The sequence below is a fragment of the Lissotriton vulgaris genome, chromosome 10 (genome assembly GCF_964263255.1).
Source record: "Lissotriton vulgaris chromosome 10, aLisVul1.2, whole genome shotgun sequence".
NCBI classification, from domain to species: Eukaryota; Metazoa; Chordata; class Amphibia; order Caudata; family Salamandridae; genus Lissotriton; species Lissotriton vulgaris.
The window spans coordinates 21,680,198-21,698,785 of NC_141698.1; the positions used below are offsets into that span (position 1 = coordinate 21,680,198).

General features: G+C 42.9%; 1 protein-coding gene across 4 annotated transcripts in view; it reads left to right on the forward strand.

The window, feature by feature from the left end:
• Positions 1-18,588, forward strand: part of TAFAZZIN (tafazzin, phospholipid-lysophospholipid transacylase) — a 71,891-nt gene that overhangs the window by 43,642 nt on the left and 9,661 nt on the right. For 2 of the 4 annotated variants that reach the window (XM_086940286.1, XM_086940287.1), the window contains exons 7-9: positions 10,752-10,793; positions 13,691-13,753; positions 15,047-15,099. In XM_086940286.1, coding sequence (XP_086796412.1) covers positions 10,752-10,793; positions 13,691-13,753; positions 15,047-15,099 — 158 coding nt within the window. The remainder of the gene's footprint in view (positions 1-10,751; positions 10,794-13,690; positions 13,754-15,046; positions 15,100-18,588) is intronic. The other 2 variants (XM_086940288.1, XM_086940289.1) reach the window with 2 other exon arrangements.

The following is an 18,588-nucleotide window of genomic DNA, read 5'->3' on the forward strand; positions in this document are numbered from 1 at the left end:
CCCTCTCTCTCTCATATTTTAGAAGTTTCGTTCTTACTCGTGCGTGGCCACCTGGCTTTGCAAGATTTACAGCGTGTGACTACAATGAAGTGGCGCCTCTCTGGCGCCAGCAACTGCTGTTCACTTTAAACGGAAACAAGCCTTTTGAACAAACTTAGTAACTTTGCCTCCTTTGAAACAGAGCCTAAAGGTTATACTGTGAAAGCAACTGCTTTTCAGTTATATAAAAACAAGCCTTGCAAACAAGCAACTGCTTTTCACTTATATAAAAAAAAGCCTTTTGCACAAACGTAGTAACTTTGCCTCCTTTGAAACAAAAATGCAAAATGTGATCAGGGAATCACTGCAAGGCGCGCAATTTCACATGAAACTGGTGGGTTTCTTCAAATGTTTATGCCAAAAATCCAAACCAAAACTTATGTGAAAGCTTAATTCAGAATTTATTTCATTCCAATATAGCGTTGATTTAAAGAGTTCATTTTTTGGAAAACATCAAACATCATTCCATCTTCACATTACTTGTTGCTTGCCCAATGCATTTCGGGTTAGTAGGTGTAACCCTTCGTCAGGGGCCTAAAAAAATGAAAACATACAAGACCTTAACTTTCAGAAAAAAGAGCCATGGGGTCAAGATGACCAAACATATAAATAACATAGATACTGAGGTTATACATAATATAGCATTATCAAGCCTGTAAGCTAAGACTACATCAAAACAAAAACACATCTAACCCAGTTAAATATCGTGAAAATATCGGTATGGCTCAAACAAGTGCCTAACGTGCTGCCAGTGGTGAGTTAGTGGGTCGAAAATAAAGGCGCTTAAAAATAAATAAAGAAAGGGATGAGAGCCTGGCAGAGGGCAAAACTCAAACGAAAAACGGGGAGCTTACCGCAATAGTAACGTGTAGTCGTCTCAAAGTTCCAAACGCGGAACCGGTCCGATAAGCGGAGAGCCAATGGGAAGGTTAGTTATAGCTATGTCAGATGGTCACGTGATGCGGGTTCGGAAAACTAATGCGGGATCAAAAAGTGAAACTGCAGTATTAGGAGTTCCGAAAAAGTGTAAAACACCCGGAAATTGAATAGAAGAATTAATAATTGCAGGGTTAAAGCAAATTAGAAGTCTCAAAAACGCGCTGAGAAGCGTGGCAGTTAAGAGTGTTGTGATAGGTGCGCTGGGGTCACGTGTTACGCCGAAAAAAGGTAAACAAAGGCTTATGCGAACAAGCATCGAACGAGAGAGACATATACCAAAAGACTCACGATTCTAGAGAAAAGATATATGGACAATGTCATGCTGGTGAAGATAATGAATTATTAGGCTATGACTAACGTAAACTACCATCCTGAAACTTTGAAGAAGCATTTACCGACTTCCCAATTCATTCGTCTCAAAAGGATAACCTCGGACCCTCACAGATTGGAAGAAACTCTCACTGATCAGTTACAACAATACCAAAAACGTGGATATCCTAAAGATGTGTTGGATGAATCCATCAAAAAAGTCACTAATCTCTCAAGAGATCAATTATTAACATCAAAGCCTCAATCAAAAGATAACAAGACAGTGTGTGTCTTAAAATACTCGACAGCATCTACACAAATCAAGAGAATTATCAATCAGTATTGGAACCTTATCAGAACAGAACCTGACTTAACCAATCTCTATAGTGATCAGTTGACCTTTGCTTTCAAAAGATCGAAAAACCTCAAAGAGACACTCAGCACCAAAAAAGTCATCAAAATTGCACCAAAAGGCATGCTCAAATGCTTGAATTGCATACATTGCAACAATATAATACCCGGTAACATCTTTATGCATCCAACTAAAGGTCATAAAATTGATCTACTATACACAGGAACTTGTGACACAAAAAACGTGATCTATGCAACCAAATGCCCATGTGGCAAAATATATGTCGGCCAGACAGAAAGAAAGATCAAGATGAGAATATCAGAGCACAAAAGTAATATTCGGACAAAAAATATGAAATCAGCATTAGCAACACACTGGCTTGAAAATAATCATCAAATCACCCAACTCAAATTCACCATACTGGAGATACTCCCGCAACGCCAAGACATTGATCCCACTAAACAACGACTACAAGCGGAATTTCACTGGATTAAGAAACTGAATTCCCTCCAACCAGCAGGGATCAATGATCGAATTGAATTTTCATGCTTTCTGTAACTTATGACACTCCATATGGCTATATGAGCGACCCCCCACTCCTCTACGGATGATCCTATGAACAATCTCAAATTGAACTCTTTCAGTTTTTCGCATCATATTGGTTAAATGCTGTATACTATATGTATGTACTTATTCATTTAGTCAGCATTTCTTTTTTAATTGTTCATGTTGCCACCCAGCACATCACAGTGTTTGATTTTTTATTTTGTAGTTTACGTTAGTCATAGCCTAATAATTCATTATCTTCACCAGCATGACATTGTCCATATATCTTTTCTCTAGAATCGTGAGTCTTTTGGTATATGTCTCTCTCGTTCGATGCTTGTTCGCATAAGCCTTTGTTTACCTTTTTTCGGCGTAACACGTGACCCCAGCGCACCTATCACAACACTCTTAACTGCCACGCTTCTCAGCGCGTTTTTGAGACTTCTAATTTGCTTTAACCCTGCAATTATTAATTCTTCTATTCAATTTCCGGGTGTTTTACACTTTTTCGGAACTCCTAATACTGCAGTTTCACTTTTTGATCCCGCATTAGTTTTCCGAACCCGCATCACGTGACCATCTGACATAGCTATAACTAACCTTCCCATTGGCTCTCCGCTTATCGGACCGGTTCCGCGTTTGGAACTTTGAGACGACTACACGTTACTATTGCGGTAAGCTCCCCGTTTTTCGTTTGAGTTTTGCCCTCTGCCAGGCTCTCATCCCTTTCTTTATTTATTTTTAAGCGCCTTTATTTTCGACCCACTAACTCACCACTGGCAGCACGTTAGGCACTTGTTTGAGCCATACCAATATTTTCACGATATTTAACTGGGTTAGATGTGTTTTTGTTTTGATGTAGTCTTAGCTTACAGGCTTGATAATGCTATATTATGTATAACCTCAGTATCTATGTTATTTATATGTTTGGTCATCTTGACCCCATGGCTCTTTTTTCTGAAAGTTAAGGTCTTGTATGTTTTCATTTTTTTAGGCCCCTGACAAAGGGTTACACCTACTAACCCGAAATGCATTGGGCAAGCAACAAGTAATGTGAAGATGGAATGATGTTTGATGTTTTCCAAAAAATGAACTCTTTAAATCAACGCTATATTGGAATGAAATAAATTCTGAATTAAGCTTTCACATAAGTTTTGGTTTGGATTTTTGGCATAAACATTTGAAGAAACCCACCAGTTTCATGTGAAATTGCGCGCCTTGCAGTGATTCCCTGATCACATTTTGCATTTATGACTTAAGGCACTACCAGGCATAGTGCGACAAGGTAACGCGCTCGAACCAATTGAACCACAATCAGTGAGTGAGTGCACGGAGATACTATAATCTAATTTCATTGACGTTTGCCTACCTCATCTCCCAGCGCACCAATAAACAGTTTGAAAAATGCAGTTTGACGAAATAGCGCAATTAACGTCCAATCAAGCTGAGTTGTTAGCCTTCACTTCTGAAGCGGCAGAAGAAATTTATGGACTCATACAAGAGACCAGAGCTTTCAGTCCTAACATTTCCACCACAGCACAATTAATCCGGCAATTTGAATTTCTAAGCAAAAAAGAAATCAACCAAAGATTACATGCGACGACACTGATACATTATCATAAAAACAGGAGAATCCCCAGAGGGTTGAGAATCGCTCTAAAACCTATGTTGTGCAAGAACAGTAAAAATTTTGTTGAAAAGTGGTACCAAATTCTGAACAAATGTTCACTGGATTTAATCTTATTAATCATACAGGAACTTTCCAAAGTTCTCAAAGAAATCGACGTCGATCTAAACAACATGAAAAAGGAGCTTGAAAAATTTCCAGATTTACAAACAACACTTGAGGATGTAAATAAAAGATTAGACAAATACGCCAAAGAAGTGAACGATCGGAAAGTCAGAAAATACAAAAGAGATACAATTGATTATAAATATGACGAAGTGTACACCTGGGCAGAAATTTATAATCAAAAGAAATGGCAACAACCCAAAACTAAACCATCTACCAATTCGTCACAAGAAAGTCTAGTTTCTGAATCGGACATCGCACAGACAAGACAACCCATCGAGAAAACCCAACAACCAAGTACATCTACCAAGAAGCAGCCTTTTTTAGATATCAGTCCCGCAGCCAACGCACCACCCATAATCGCATCAGGAGGGGGAGAAGAAACTCCCGAAGAAATAGCCAAACGAACAAGGAGCCAGAAGTCAATAAAACCGACCTAGTTATCAACATTTCATCTAAACTTTTGACACCAGCCCAGATGGCGGTATTAAACAAAGGAATTACATTTGTACCGACTTATAAGACCAGCCTTGCGGAAACGGAGATAGCGCTATTCAAGTTCTTCAGAAACCTCAAACTGAAATATTTTTTCAAAAATGCGATACCTTCATCCACCACCGATATCACAGTCTTTAAACCAAAGAGCACATTCTGTGCTCCATATTCGCACAAAACCATAGAAACTGTGGAAAGAATGATACTAATGGATATTCAAAAAATCAACTTCAACAAAATCACTAAAAACAATCTGTCTAAGAATGAACTGAGTACCATCATGCAGTTGTCAAATGATACTGAAATAACTTTCCAGAAAGCAGACAAAGGGGGAGCCCTGATCGTCATGGATACCACCTTTTATAATTCAAGTGTCAATCAACACGTACAAGATAAGAACACTTACATCCCTTTGGATGGAGATCCCACTGAGGAATACTTGAAAACTCTCACAGTCATTTTGGATCATGCCCTTGAACAAAAATGGATCAACGACAGAACATACAAATTTTTGGTAACCAAATATCCAAGGAGACCAAAACTCTATATGTTGCCGAAAATTCATAAAGACTTGAAAAGACCACCGTTCAGACCTATCGTGTCTGCGTGCGGGTCAATATCTGACAGTGTTGGTAAATATCTAGACCGTTTTTTACAGCCGATTGTGCAGAGAGGGCAAACCTACATTAAGGATACTACATCTTTTCTCAACTTACTCAAAACCATAGAGTTGGAACCCGATGCAGAATATTGGCTCAGTACAATTGATGTAGTATCACTGTATACTTCCATACCACACAATGAAGGTCTTGAAGCTTTCGAATGGAGTCTTTTAAGAGATGATGAATGTGAAGCCAACAAAATCTTTCTAGTGGAACTTATGCATTTTGCGCTGTACCACAGCTACTTTGAATGGGACAACAAGTTCTACAATCAGTGCAATGGAACCTCAATGGGTTTTGGGGGGGGCCCCCTCATATGCTAACCTGTTTATGTCTAAATTTGAACATGAGAACATCCTGAACAACACCAACTGGACTGATCACTTAGTGACGTTCAAAAGATATATAGATGATTTATTTTTAATTTGGAAAGGTGACAAAGAACAATTGTTGACTAACATCATGGAAATAAATCAACTAAATCCCAGAATCAAATTCACGCATACCATCCAGAAAGAAACCATTGCTTTTTTAGATGTTCAGATCACAATCATCAACCAAGAACTACACACTCAAGTGTACAAAAAACCCACCGACCGGAATTCCAGTTTGTTGTACCAAAGCTTTCATCCTGAAACTTTGAAGAAGCATTTACCGACTTCCCAATTCATTCGTCTCAAAAGGATAACCTCGGACCCTCACAGATTGGAAGAAACTCTCACTGATCAGTTACAACAATACCAAAAACGTGGATATCCTAAAGATGTGTTGGATGAATCCATCAAAAAAGTCACTAATCTCTCAAGAGATCAATTATTAACATCAAAGCCTCAATCAAAAGATAACAAGACAGTGTGTGTCTTAAAATACTCGACAGCATCTACACAAATCAAGAGAATTATCAATCAGCATTGGAACCTTATCAGAACAGAACCTGACTTAACCAATCTCTATAGTGATCAGTTGACCTTTGCTTTCAAAAGATCGAAAAACCTCAAAGAGACACTCAGCACCAAAAAAGTCATCAAAATTGCACCAAAAGGCATGCTCAAATGCTTGAATTGCATACATTGCAACAATATAATACCCGGTAACATCTTTATGCATCCAACTAAAGGTCATAAAATTGATCTACTATACACAGGAACTTGTGACACAAAAAACGTGATCTATGCAACCAAATGCCCATGTGGCAAAATATATGTCGGCCAGACAGAAAGAAAGATCAAGATGAGAATATCAGAGCACAAAAGTAATATTCGGACAAAAAATATGAAATCAGCATTAGCAACACACTGGCTTGAAAATAATCATCAAATCACCCAACTCAAATTCACCATACTGGAGATACTCCCGCAACGCCAAGACATTGATCCCACTAAACAACGACTACAAGCGGAATTTCACTGGATTAAGAAACTGAATTCCCTCCAACCAGCAGGGATCAATGATCGAATTGAATTTTCATGCTTTCTGTAACTTATGACACTCCATATGGCTATATGAGCGACCCCCCACTCCTCTACGGATGATCCTATGAACAATCTCAAATTGAACTCTTTCAGTTTTTCGCATCATATTGGTTAAATGCTGTATACTATATGTATGTACTTATTCATTTAGTCAGCATTTCTTTTTTAATTGTTCATGTTGCCACCCAGCACATCACAGTGTTTGATTTTTTATTTTGTAGTTTACGTTAGTCATAGCCTAATAATTCATTATCTTCACCAGCATGACATTGTCCATATATCTTTTCTCTAGAATCGTGAGTCTTTTGGTATATGTCTCTCTCGTTCGATGCTTGTTCGCATAAGCCTTTGTTTACCTTTTTTCGGCGTAACACGTGACCCCAGCGCACCTATCACAACACTCTTAACTGCCACGCTTCTCAGCGCGTTTTTGAGACTTCTAATTTGCTTTAACCCTGCAATTATTAATTCTTCTATTCAATTTCCGGGTGTTTTACACTTTTTCGGAACTCCTAATACTGCAGTTTCACTTTTTGATCCCGCATTAGTTTTCCGAACCCGCATCACGTGACCATCTGACATAGCTATAACTAACCTTCCCATTGGCTCTCCGCTTATCGGACCGGTTCCGCGTTTGGAACTTTGAGACGACTACACGTTACTATTGCGGTAAGCTCCCCGTTTTTCGTTTGAGTTTTGCCCTCTGCCAGGCTCTCATCCCTTTCTTTATTTATTTTTAAGCGCCTTTATTTTCGACCCACTAACTCACCACTGGCAGCACGTTAGGCACTTGTTTGAGCCATACCGATATTTTCACGATATTTAACTGGGTTAGATGTGTTTTTGTTTTGATGTAGTCTTAGCTTACAGGCTTGATAATGCTATATTATGTATAACCTCAGTATCTATGTTATTTATATGTTTGGTCATCTTGACCCCATGGCTCTTTTTTCTGAAAGTTAAGGTCTTGTATGTTTTCATTTTTTTAGGCCCCTGACGAAGGGTTACACCTACTAACCCGAAATGCATTGGGCAAGCAACAAGTAATGTGAAGGTGGAATGATGTTTGATGTTTTCCAAAAAATGAACTCTTTAAATCAACGCTATATTGGAATGAAATAAATTCTGAATTAAGCTTTCACATAAGTTTTGGTTTGGATTTTTGGCATAAACATTTGAAGAAACCCACCAGTTTCATGTGAAATTGCGCGCCTTGCAGTGATTCCCTGATCACATTTTGCATTTATGACTTAAGGCACTACCAGGCATAGTGCGACAAGGTAACGCGCTCGAACCAATTGAACCACAATCAGTGAGTGAGTGCACGGAGATACTATAATCTAACTCCTTTGAAACAAAGCCTACAGGTTATACTGTGAAAGCAACTGCTTTTCGGTTATATAAAAACAACCCTTGCAAACAATGTTTGGTAATTTGCCTCCTTTTATACAGCGCATACAGCGTCAGCAATTGAAAATAAAGCATCAGACAGCTAGCGGCATTACCTCTGGACAGCCATTCCCACTTGTTTCTTTTTGGCTACTTTCTGAACGGGGAAATATATATATATTTGACCCAGGTACTAAAACAAATATATAGAGTTCTCTCTCTCCGTCCCCACACGTTTTCCATTGACGGTTGGCTGCTTCTCTTAAAGACTTGGGGAGGGCAGACTGAAGTCGTTAAGCAAAGAAAACAAGCACTGGCGTTGCCAATAGGTTTCGCATTTGGAAAGTTGGAGCTAATGGTTTTGTAAATGACATTTTATATTTATATATTGTTATTGACAATGCCAATAACGACATAAAAATATAAAATGTCATTTACAAAACCAATAGCTCCCACTTTCCTACTGCGAGACCTATTGGCAACGCCAGTGCTTGTTTAGGGTTCCAAGCTTGTAGAGGTCGTTGCAGGTAAAATGATTCAGTGGGTTTAGCTGCTGCCACATTTTCGAATCCCGAAAAGACCCATTCGTCCTTAAGGTGACGATAAACTGTTCATGAGTAAGTGAGGATAATAACGCGCATTAATTACAGTACATCAAATCTCTTGCAGCTTTATAAAAAGACAAGGTATCCTACAAATTAACCTGTGTAAAGAAATGTATATACTTGAAAGGGTTGTGCAGCTCCCAAAAAGATTTATACTTTGTTTTCCAAATACATGTTTAAGGTGGAATGCCGCTTTGCTTATCAGACACAAGCGTTTTTTCATACTGCCGTTTTAAAGTGAGATGCTCACTGCAAGGAGTTGCGCAGGTATATAAATGCCATTTTCGCCTAATTATTTCAGAAGAACGCTCTTGTGCAGCTGGTTTAATGAAGGATTCGTACTATAAATCGCTCGTGGCACCGCTTGTTTTAAACTGATGCGATTGCGCGCTGGAAGCGGTGCTGTTCCGCACACCCCTCAAAGGAGGCAGGTTTGCATTCGGCGCACTGTGTACACAGCCCTACCATCACCGGCCCAGGGGTGTTTTTATAGGAGCATTCCAGCGGGCAGGGCTATTGAGAGAATAAAGCTCTGTTTAATCCCAAAACCCTCATAATAATCCTTTATTAGACTACACACAAAGAGGAAGAGACAGTCTACACAACACGAGAAAGCGTCCGACTCCGAGAATCGGATTCGATAAACTCCTTTTCTGTTACATTAAACCGCTTTTCACTTCCAGTAAGGGGTATAAAGGCCTTCATGGCAGAGTCCTCTGAGGAGTTCTGTGAGGGTATATTTTGGCAACTAAACGCACCTGTCAATGTTTATTAATAGAAGCCGAATGTGATTTAATCCAATATATTTTGGCAGCTGAGCCTCGTAACACCACCCAAAAAGCCCCACGAGCCGCACAGCTTTAAAAATAAACAAGCATTTGCAATGCAATAGGTCTCGCATTACTGAAAGTTTGAGCTATTGCTGTTGCAAACAATAATGCAACGCCAATAGCTCAAACTTTCAGTAATGCGAGACCTATTGCATTGCAAATGCTTGTTTAAGAGGTGCTTGAAGTGTGTTTTACTGGTGAAATAGTTTGCAGTCTTATCTCGTGAGCCATGTGAGTAAGAGACACCAGGAGAGACTATGTCTATTATTCTGTGTAATAAAGACATGTTCCTTTAATTTTACACTGTATCTGATACCAACCTTCATTCAACCTCCCAGGAGTGAAGACTTGACTAATCGACCACATTTACCACTGGATCGCTGTATAGAGAAGGGAAATAAGGAGTCTCGTCTGACCATTGCGAGACTGATATCTAGAATAATGGGTCAGTTGGAAGAACGTACGGTATCACTTTAAAAACAATCTAAGTGTTCCCTAAAGCCAAATGAACACAAAGTGTGTTGCATATAAGAATCCAGGTGCCCTGAAATAGGCGGAGTGCTGCAGATCAAGATTATGGGTCACTGACAATGCTTTATGGATGAAACTTGGTGGTAGGGAGCAAACAGCTGTACGTTTAACTACAAATTGTCCGGACTACTGTATTAGATATGACACGAGCTCCCTGCACAAATGCAGCCTGGACCCCCTCACCCTAGAGATGAAGAAATGCAAACAAGAAAATACCAAGGCAAGTGGGCGTCCCCATTTATGCACTCAAAGTGTAGCATGACATCTATGTATCAGGCAGGGCCACCCCACACACTCTCGCCAAACCCTGTTGCAATTTGGGGAAGAGGTGAAGATTCACCTCTTTAACAAACACTGCATCAAACAAAATAATCGTTCGGCTCCTCTCCCACTGTCCCCTTCCATTCACCTTTTGACTATATCCTTTCCTTTCACCCTCACGGTGCTCCTCTGCCCTTTGACTAGGGTTGCGCAATACAAGTACCACAAGCATACATACTTACAAACGCATGAGATGCACTGGCTAAGTTCCATTTAGTTCCCAGTACTGGAGCAGTCTTGCTGTTCAGGCGCAACCTACCCCCACACACTCGAATAGCATTGGTGCTGGTAGTCCGGACTAAGGAGCTTTTACACAATTGTGTGGGTTTCACTCCTTGGACCACAAAGGGGGGGTTGGGTGTTGGTCAGAGTGAAGCTGACTGGATGCTCAACTGTAGGAATGGTCTCTGTATGCAACCATATGTCATTTGCCCAACTACTAAATATTTATTTTCTTTTGACTCTGCAGGAAAGGTGAACGTGAGCCAGGAGTTCATGAGGTTTAAGTGGGGTGAGTGTGAGCAGCTTGTGGGGCACCCAGAGTTGGGAGGCTCTCTGATCTGCTGAAGCATGTGTCTCTCTACAAGAGAAGCAGGGGAAGGTAGGGGCAGGGCAGTGGGCGGTAGTGAAGTCCCTGTAAGACCTCAAAGACCCGCCTTCAAACCTTGAGAAACTTCATGGTGTTTATCACCACGTCAAAGAAGGCCTCTGATCAGTCAGTGCAGAATGGGACTGGGGCGGGGCCGGACTAGAATAAAAAAAATAACTTTGGCTTCATGTTCAAATCTTCCCGCCACTGCAGCAGGCTGCTGCTAGAATCGGCCCCTTGGGTATGGATGGATCATAACAGTCCGTCCTGCTATGAAGGGAGCCCCCTAACCACGAGCCTAGCAGGGGGAAAAAATGCCAAAGCTGGAGAATGGGCAGTCTGGCCATCTCAATGGGATGGTGCCTTGGCTGCATTGCTATGATCATAGCAGTCCATGCTGCTCTGAATACAGCCCCTAGCCTCCATCCTAGCAGGAAAATGCCAGAACCTCAGAATGGCCCGTCCGACCCCGGACTAGCAGGCTAAAAGCAAGCCTGAATTGCACTGAGCGAGGAGGCCTGACTCTACTGTTGATTTTGGGCAATTTTTGGAAATGAGGCCAACTGATTTACTTTATAGCGGAATGATCGAAATATGAAAAAACAGCAGGTATTCTTTCTCCACAGTGGCAAATCGCATTGTGTCCATAGACCGCTGTGGGAAGCTCCCTCATGTCTTCTTTCAGCGCCTCCAGCCATAGAAGTGCTGGAGCCCAGGCCTACTGGACATTGTACTGTGTCCCCTGCAAGCCTGTCCAGCACTGGCCATCTTCACACAGGGGACCTCTTCAGGTTGTTGCTACCCATTGACCTCTCCATGGGAGACTGTGTCCTGCCTAAATATTAACAATGACCCAGGTGGTCTGTCCGGAAAAGATGTGATATGGGAGAGCCTATCTCATGCCTAAATGTTAGCAGTGACTGAGGTGTGCAATCCGGCAAAGTCCTATGAAGAGATACCCTGCAGCCAGCCTAAAGGTTAACAGTGGCAGTGTTGTTCCGTCCGGCCAAGAAGTGCTAAGGGGTCCCTGTGTCCTTACCTTAATTTTAACAGTTAGCCATCCAGCAAAGATGTGTAATGGGGGAGGCGTTCGGCTGTGTCCTGCATCAATGTTCTGCATCAGACAGCTAACTGGATGTCGCTGAACTCATTAAAAATTAATCCGGACAAGACGGAAGTTCTACCTGTTACCATCGCTGGCAATCCATGGCATGATGGATTCTGGCCGAGGGAACTTGGACCGCCCCCGGAGCCGGCAGTGGCTGTAAAAAGTCTTGGCATTTATGTGGATGACAAGCTTTCCATGCGGAAACAGGTTACCACAGTGGTAGGAACCTGTGTTGGCATGTTGCGTCAACTTAGGAAGATCGCGCCATTATTGTCCCATTCTACCCTGCGAAGGGCGGTCTCTGCTATGATCCTTGCAAGACTGGATTACGGTAACTCGCTCTATCTGGGCTTACCCCAAAAACTCCTGGACAAACTTCAGATGGTGATGAACGATGCCGCCAGGCTCATTCACAAGAAACCCAGGAGCACGCATGTGTCCCCACTTATGCGTGAGCTACATTGGCTCCCAATAAGGCAGAGGGTACTCTTTAACCCCATGGCTGCTAGGCGTTTTCCCGTCCTGCGCTGGGTTTTATTATTTTTCATTGTTTTATGACGAGCTGGCCTTGTCATCCGCGCACGGCAGGTAAGCGCCATGACGAGGCCAGCTCGTCATTAGCCTCGAAGGGGTTAAAGGGTTATGCATTGCACATAAATCCCTTTACGGTAAGGCACCAAGCTACATCAAGACCCGCCTGACCCCATATACACCTGCCAGGGTGTTAAGATCTGCTGAAGCAACCCTGCTCATGCAACCCCGTTTTAGATTGGCGACAGTGGGCGGTCGTGCCATTTCTAACACCCTCCCAGAGGCCTGGAACAGTCTACCGGTGGACTTGCGCAAAGAACCCAATTTGCTGACCTTTCGGAAGAGGCTGAAGACTGTTCTTTTCCAGAAAGCCTGGGGAGGGATATAAATTTCCTGTAGTGTTTCTTTTGGTTCCTGTGGTGCTTACTGGACAAGCGCTTAGAGACCCCGGGGTTATATAGCGCTATATAAATCGAAAGAAATAAATAAAAATAAATAAATAAATAAATGTTAACAGTGAACAAGGCAATCCGTCCAGCAAAGATATGTATTAGTGGGACTCTTTGTCCTGTTTAATTGTTATCTGTGAGGGGAAGGCCATCTGGCAAGAGATGTATTGAAAGACACCCCATGCCCTGCCTAAATCTTAGGGTGCGGGGTTCTGAATTAGCACATGGGGGGGGACAAGTAGGTACCTTAGCTATGGAGGTAAAAACTCTCTGTGTGGCCTGGGTCTCCACAGACGAAGACACCGTACTATTGCTTGAGTTATTTGAGCGCAATGACTACATGATTTACGTCTGAATACATCATATGTGGGCCATGTCACACACTTCACTTAGACATCATGTCACATGTAATATTACGTAGTCTATTGGTTTTGTAAATTTGCATGCATTGCATATACATTGGGAATGCAGGCCTGAGAGTTTTCCTGCTTATTTGTAGACACCCCTGAAATACCACAAGGGCTGGGTGGAGTTATTGACATGATGAGCCCCAGCCTGATGTCTGACTGACTCTTTTCCATACCAGAGGCTCAGGGTTGGCCACCAAGTCTCTAATTTCCTTAAGGGTGATACCATTCTGCTCACTTTAATACATCCACCAATCCCTGAACCATTTCAGCATCTGCTCATGCCGCAGTCTGAACTCTAGCTGTCTCTCTTCCTCCTACAAGGTATCGGCCGATTGATATCTGAATGCACACTTCACCCCATCATTCTGCCTCTGTGGCACGTAGGTAAGAGCTTTGTGTGTGTGTCGAGTATGAAGATATGCGCTATGTAAATATAACGATTGCCATAGAAAGCAGAGTACATAACAATGACCCCCAAAGGGTAGCATGGAGGGGCATCCATTTTAAAGATGAAGAGCAGGAAGGGTCTCTGGGTGCTGTAATAGAAATTGCAATGGTCTGTTTAGAGGGTCTCAGTAGTTATATTTCACCATTGATTTCTGAGACTAGCTCTGTGTGTATGTTTCTTTTATTTTGATTGTTTCACTGACTTTTTGCTGCAGTGTCTGAAAAACCTTGTGGTTTCTAAAATGCTGCTTCTTTTGCTCTATTTACATTAAAAAAAACTCAATGCCCTTAATACCAAGGAACCTGCACCAATGAGTGAAATTTCACCATGGTTGACAGGAGCCAGGGATTCCTCATTCTTTCCTTCCACCCACTGGAACTTTAGCTGCTGTATATTTAGCGCAATAGGTCCTGGTCCTATACCATGTGGTCTAATTCATTTGTATGCTCATCCCCAACTCATTTGTTACTCAGCCGTAACTCAATCTCAGTTGGTTGAAGTGAAGCCCCTCAGTCCAGCTGTACTTTAGCTTGATTCTGACACATGTTTGAGTGGCACAGTGATCGGGCCGGTTGGGAATGTGATCTGTAATAGGAGTGTGGGCTTTAATGTGAACGCCTTGGTCATCAAGCCTGCAGCTCAGCTCTGTGCACACTATGTCCAAGGATCTGGCAACATACAAGATCTTCCCTCTGAAGGAGACCAAGAGCTCGCTAATCCGGTGGTCCCTTGAAGTCTTTCAAATGACTGTAAAAATACCCCAGACCAGAGCCCCGGTGGCTTGGTTCCATGCAGTGAACTGAGCATTTATCTCTCATCATCCTTTCATGCAAAGAAGCCCTGACTAGGTGTTCTGCCTTTAAAGTTTAGAGCACATCGGCTGTGCGCTAACCTGGGTAGATCAGCACTACATCCATGTTTGTACCACTGAAGGGGAGAGCATGGTGACATATTATGTGACTGGTTGCTGTTGGGCAGAGTACGCAAGGGGCTTAGAAAATACTAGTGACACCTCAGAGAGAAATAATGAGACCCCTCATTCAAATATTATATTTTACCTTTTTAAATTCTTCTTAGCTCTAAACCTTCTAAATTTTAAAAGAACGGCCTTTGAAGACACTTAATTGGAGAATGTTGATTATGTGGCAAGGGAGGCAAAGCGTGTCAGAGGCAGCATCTGTACACTTGGTTCACTAACGCTTTATCCTCTCTTTTGATTCCACTGACAGGAATGAGTGATGTCCTTCCCAACGATCCTCCCTATGTGCCTCGCTATGGGCAGGTGAGTTACTTCTTCCTTTCTATTCCCCTGTTTTTCTCCTTGTCTGCTATAAAGAGGTTAGTCTTCCCTCTTTCAACGCTCCAATTGTTTCACTAGCTTGCTGTCAGCAAAAACACTTTTTACTTACTTTACGCTCTCAGTTTTGCTTCCTTTTAGATCCTCACTTTGTTGCCCCTACACTGTAGGGAGCAGCAAAGTCTTTCCTCCCTTTCCATTCTTAATTTAAACCCCTAGCTCGATATGGGTGGTAAATGTTTCTTCCATTTATTTCTTCACTTTGTCCAAAAGGGGCCTGCCCACCATTCCTCCGCATCAGGCCTTTTTTTCCCTACAGCTCACAATGGGCTGATGAATATTTCTTCCTTTTCTATACTATCCTTTTACCATACCTTACAATGGGCAGAGGTGCCCCCCATCCCACCTTCCATCATCCCTGTTTTGCTCCTGCAGACTTTTGTCAAGAATCATATCTTAGGTTACTTGTAGCGCTCACACTTCACATTTTATTCCCTGTGCTCTATAAGGGGAAGTGTGTGTCCTGCCTTCCATCCTTGCTTTGTTCCTTCATTTCATTGGGAGCAGATGAGTCATAATTTCATGACTATGTTCCTTCAGTTTTTGAGGGCAGTTGAGCGTTTTCTTCCTTTCAGGCATCACTTTGTTTCCAATATCCGGCTTGTATCAGTAGATGTCTTTCTGCCCTTTCTATCCCTGCTTTATTTATCATATATCTATGTACACCTTTCTTCCATTTTCCTCCCACATTTTGTTCAATCAGCTCACATTGGGTCAATGAATCTGTTCACCCTTTTGATTCTTTGATCCCCAACTACAGCTCCTATCTGTTCTGATCCAATGACCAGACTGTCTTTGTAAATTAAATAATGATCTTGTGTTGGAAGCCAGCTCTTTATGTAGCACATCAAAACAAGATATACCATGCAAAGAGTCCAGGCATTCCCTTACTAGTGGATAGGGTTTTCTCTAGCAATCCTTAGGTACTCTTTTAGGGGGAAGTGTGGTCGAGCAGTTTTAATAATTGATGCCCACGGCTCAATAAGGAGATCCGCACTGATTTATAAAAATAACACATATCGTTATAATATATATGTTTCAGCACCAAGATCAATACGATCAGGTAAAGCACGTTTTTCAAGGGAAACACTTTTGCATTTAAACAGTCAACACTTAGTGCATTTTTCAGAGACTGCAATGTTATCCTATGGAAGGAAAAACAAATATGGAGTACAAGTTTTTAGCAGCAACTTACGAGACTGATCTCTAGGAATTGAGGTGTGTATGGGGTAAGGTGTAAGGCAGCACCAGCAGATCACCTCCAGTGGCACGGGGGTGGCCGGGTGCAGTGGTGCAAAACAGCGTCGGGTGCCTAATGCAAGTTGAGGGGGATCAGCCGGCTTGAACAGATGCTATTGTGTCGGACTGGGAGTCCAGTCAGGCTAAACCAACAGGGGGGGGGGGGGGGCTCAGACCTCACGGTGCTAAGATGGGGGGGATACCTTTGGTCCTCTTCTCCACAAGATATGGGCGACGTGCTCAGAGGTGTCCTTAGACATCAGGTTTTCGTCTCCTGATAGCGGTCGTGATAGATGGGGCCTGTAAACAAGTGTTGCAGGCTGCATCGAGGAGTCCACAGCTGGGCACCCCAAGGTGGGTCTCTAGTCTGGAGGGTCTGGGGACCACATTTGCACCGTTGACCCACTTCATCTCGGGATAGGCGGTGCGGTGCAGTGGTGCTGCTCTGTGTCAGGATTTCCCAGTCTTGGAACCTGACAGCTCAGTCTTTGGTACCTGTAAGATGCAGGGGAACAACGACACTGTTCCGCTCGAGTTCCTGTGTCTTTGGAGAAGTGCTGGCAGCCCCCAGACTTTGGAGGATCAGCAGCATGCAGGGTGAGATGACTTTGGCAAAGTTGCCAAGAATAGGCAAGCAGGCCTGTAGGGCTGGTGCCAAGTCAGTTGCTTCTTCTGTAGTTCTTGCTTTTGTGGCTCTTCAACCCTTCTTTTGGTCGGCATGATCTGTTTCTCTTGTTCGAAAGGCTTGCCTCAAATAATGAATTTAGGGGCATTAGGGTTGTGTAGCCAATGGGAAACTTACCTTTGGGGTCACTACGGCCCCTAAATGACCACTTCCTAGGGGAGGTGGTCATAAACCTGTCCCAGAGTCTCTGTTTTTGCTATCACCAAGATGGCTAACTTTGAAAAGTCTCCTCCACTTCAAGTAGCCCACCTTAGGGGTGGCACTAGCCTGGGGGGGACACGCCTATTCGGACTAGCTAATTTTTCCACCAGCCCAGGAACCAAATGGATCTGGACAAAGGGGGTTGGCTTCTGTGGGGAGAGAAACCAGATTTGCATATCAAAGGCAGTAGGTCCCATAAAGCCCCCCTGCCATGGAATGCTAATGTGTAGGTCATCCTGTGGGAGAAGGTTTACCATACCCACTGCCCATGCAGGCTTGGTTTACGGGCACCAGAGAGCAATGCTGTAGCCGTTAGGGATCAGAAACTCAGATCTGGTGGCAGGCTAGCGAAAACCAGTCAGTCAGCTCCCCAGTGGCTGGTAGGTTTTAAGGGGACACCTCTAAGGTGCCCTCTGTGTGCATGTATTACTAAATCCGTCACTGGCACCAGTGTGGGTTTATTAATACAGGAAGTTGGATACCAAACATCCTTATTTTAATTGAAGCCATCCTGCAGCTTGGGAACTTGTTTTTACCAGTGTTCCGCACATGCTTTAAAATGGCTTCCCAGATCACTTGTACTAGTAGTAATGGAATTGACCAGCACCGGGGCCTATCTGCTCGTGCAGTTATGCCCTCACATGAAGTATAGTGCACCCTGCCTTAGGGCAGGAAGGTCTATCGTAGGGGTGACTTAATTATACTACATGCAGTGTCAGCGGGCATGGCACACAGGTCGTGTTTTCACTTTTGTCTACACCAAGACATGCAGCCTGCAATGGCAGTTGTCATGAGCTTGGTGAGGGGGGCCTTAGGGGGCACAATTCATGCTGCCTTGCTGAGGGACCCTCTTTAGTACATCAGGCCCTAGGTACTACTTACTAGGGACTTTCAGAGGGTATTAAAGGTATTGCCAATTGCAGGAAACAATTGTACAGTTTTGGGAAAGAGATCTGGCACTGGGGGCCTGGTCAGCAGGAACCCTGTGTACTTCCACTCGAAATCACATCAAATACCCAGCAAAAAGTGTGTGTGTGTGTGTGGGGGGGGGGGGGGGGGTGATCATGTTGAAAAGGGCACTTACCTTCATAGTTGTCACTAAGAAAATGCTACAATCGGTGACCTTACTCTGACTCCATTGTCAAATCTCGCATACAGACAGTTTTTATCTGTCGGTCCCTCTTGAAATGGTAAGTTAAAAGTAAGAAAAGTAATATTGTAGCGTCATGATGCGTACGAGTGCATGCGTGCCAAAACATGCACACATAGAAGTCCCAACGCTGGACCAT